Below are 617 nucleotides of genomic sequence, written 5' to 3'. Positions count from 1 at the left end.
ACGGTTTCCGCACCAATGGCTGACCTTTCTAAAACCACAGATTTCGGGACACAGTCAATCTCATCCCTTGGTGCAAAGCCATGGGAAAGCAGTACCTTCTGGCCCACCAATATGGGCTCGGAGAAAATCATTGTCCTTTCTGTAACGTCCACTGATATGACTGTGGAGGCCTCCAGGACCGATGTCATCTCCTCAAGCAGGATATCCACCCCGGACCCTGCTCAGTCCACGATGTCACCAGGGATCCCCACAAGAATCACCACCAGGCTGTCAACCTCCCCCATCCTGACAGAGTACACAGCTATTACCATGGCCACTGAAGCACTTCTCCCTGGGGCTACATCGCAGGGCACACGTACCCCGGATGCCTCTGCCACAGCCTTCTGGGCAGAGAGTCACTCGGCAGGGACGCAGGGTTTTGCACGCTTAGATGGAACCACTAGCATGGACACGGGATCTGAGGATGAGTCACGTATAAGCCCTTCCTCTGCCCAAGACGTCACATCTCCTTCCTCCCATGGGCCTTCCCGTGCCACGATGCCCCCTTCTCTAGCTTCCCGCACATTACAAGCCAGGGACCTTTCTGTGCCTGTCCTTGTCTCCTCACCTGTGGCCTC

General features: G+C 55.9%; 1 protein-coding gene across 1 annotated transcript in view; it reads left to right on the top strand.

Moving 5' to 3' along the window:
- LOC117802080 (mucin-16-like) overlaps nt 1-155 on the top strand; it is an 8317-nt gene extending 8162 nt beyond the window's left edge. Inside the window, exon 2 of the mRNA XM_034660030.1 lies at nt 41-155. Within this exon, the coding sequence (XP_034515921.1) occupies nt 41-155 (115 nt within the window). The remainder of the gene's footprint in view (nt 1-40) is intronic.
- Nucleotides 156-617: the final 462 nt, after the last annotated feature.

This window comes from Ailuropoda melanoleuca, chromosome 4, assembly GCF_002007445.2.
Source record: "Ailuropoda melanoleuca isolate Jingjing chromosome 4, ASM200744v2, whole genome shotgun sequence".
Classification (NCBI taxonomy): Eukaryota; Metazoa; Chordata; class Mammalia; order Carnivora; family Ursidae; genus Ailuropoda; species Ailuropoda melanoleuca.
This window is presented reverse-complemented; position numbering and strand designations above follow the sequence as displayed.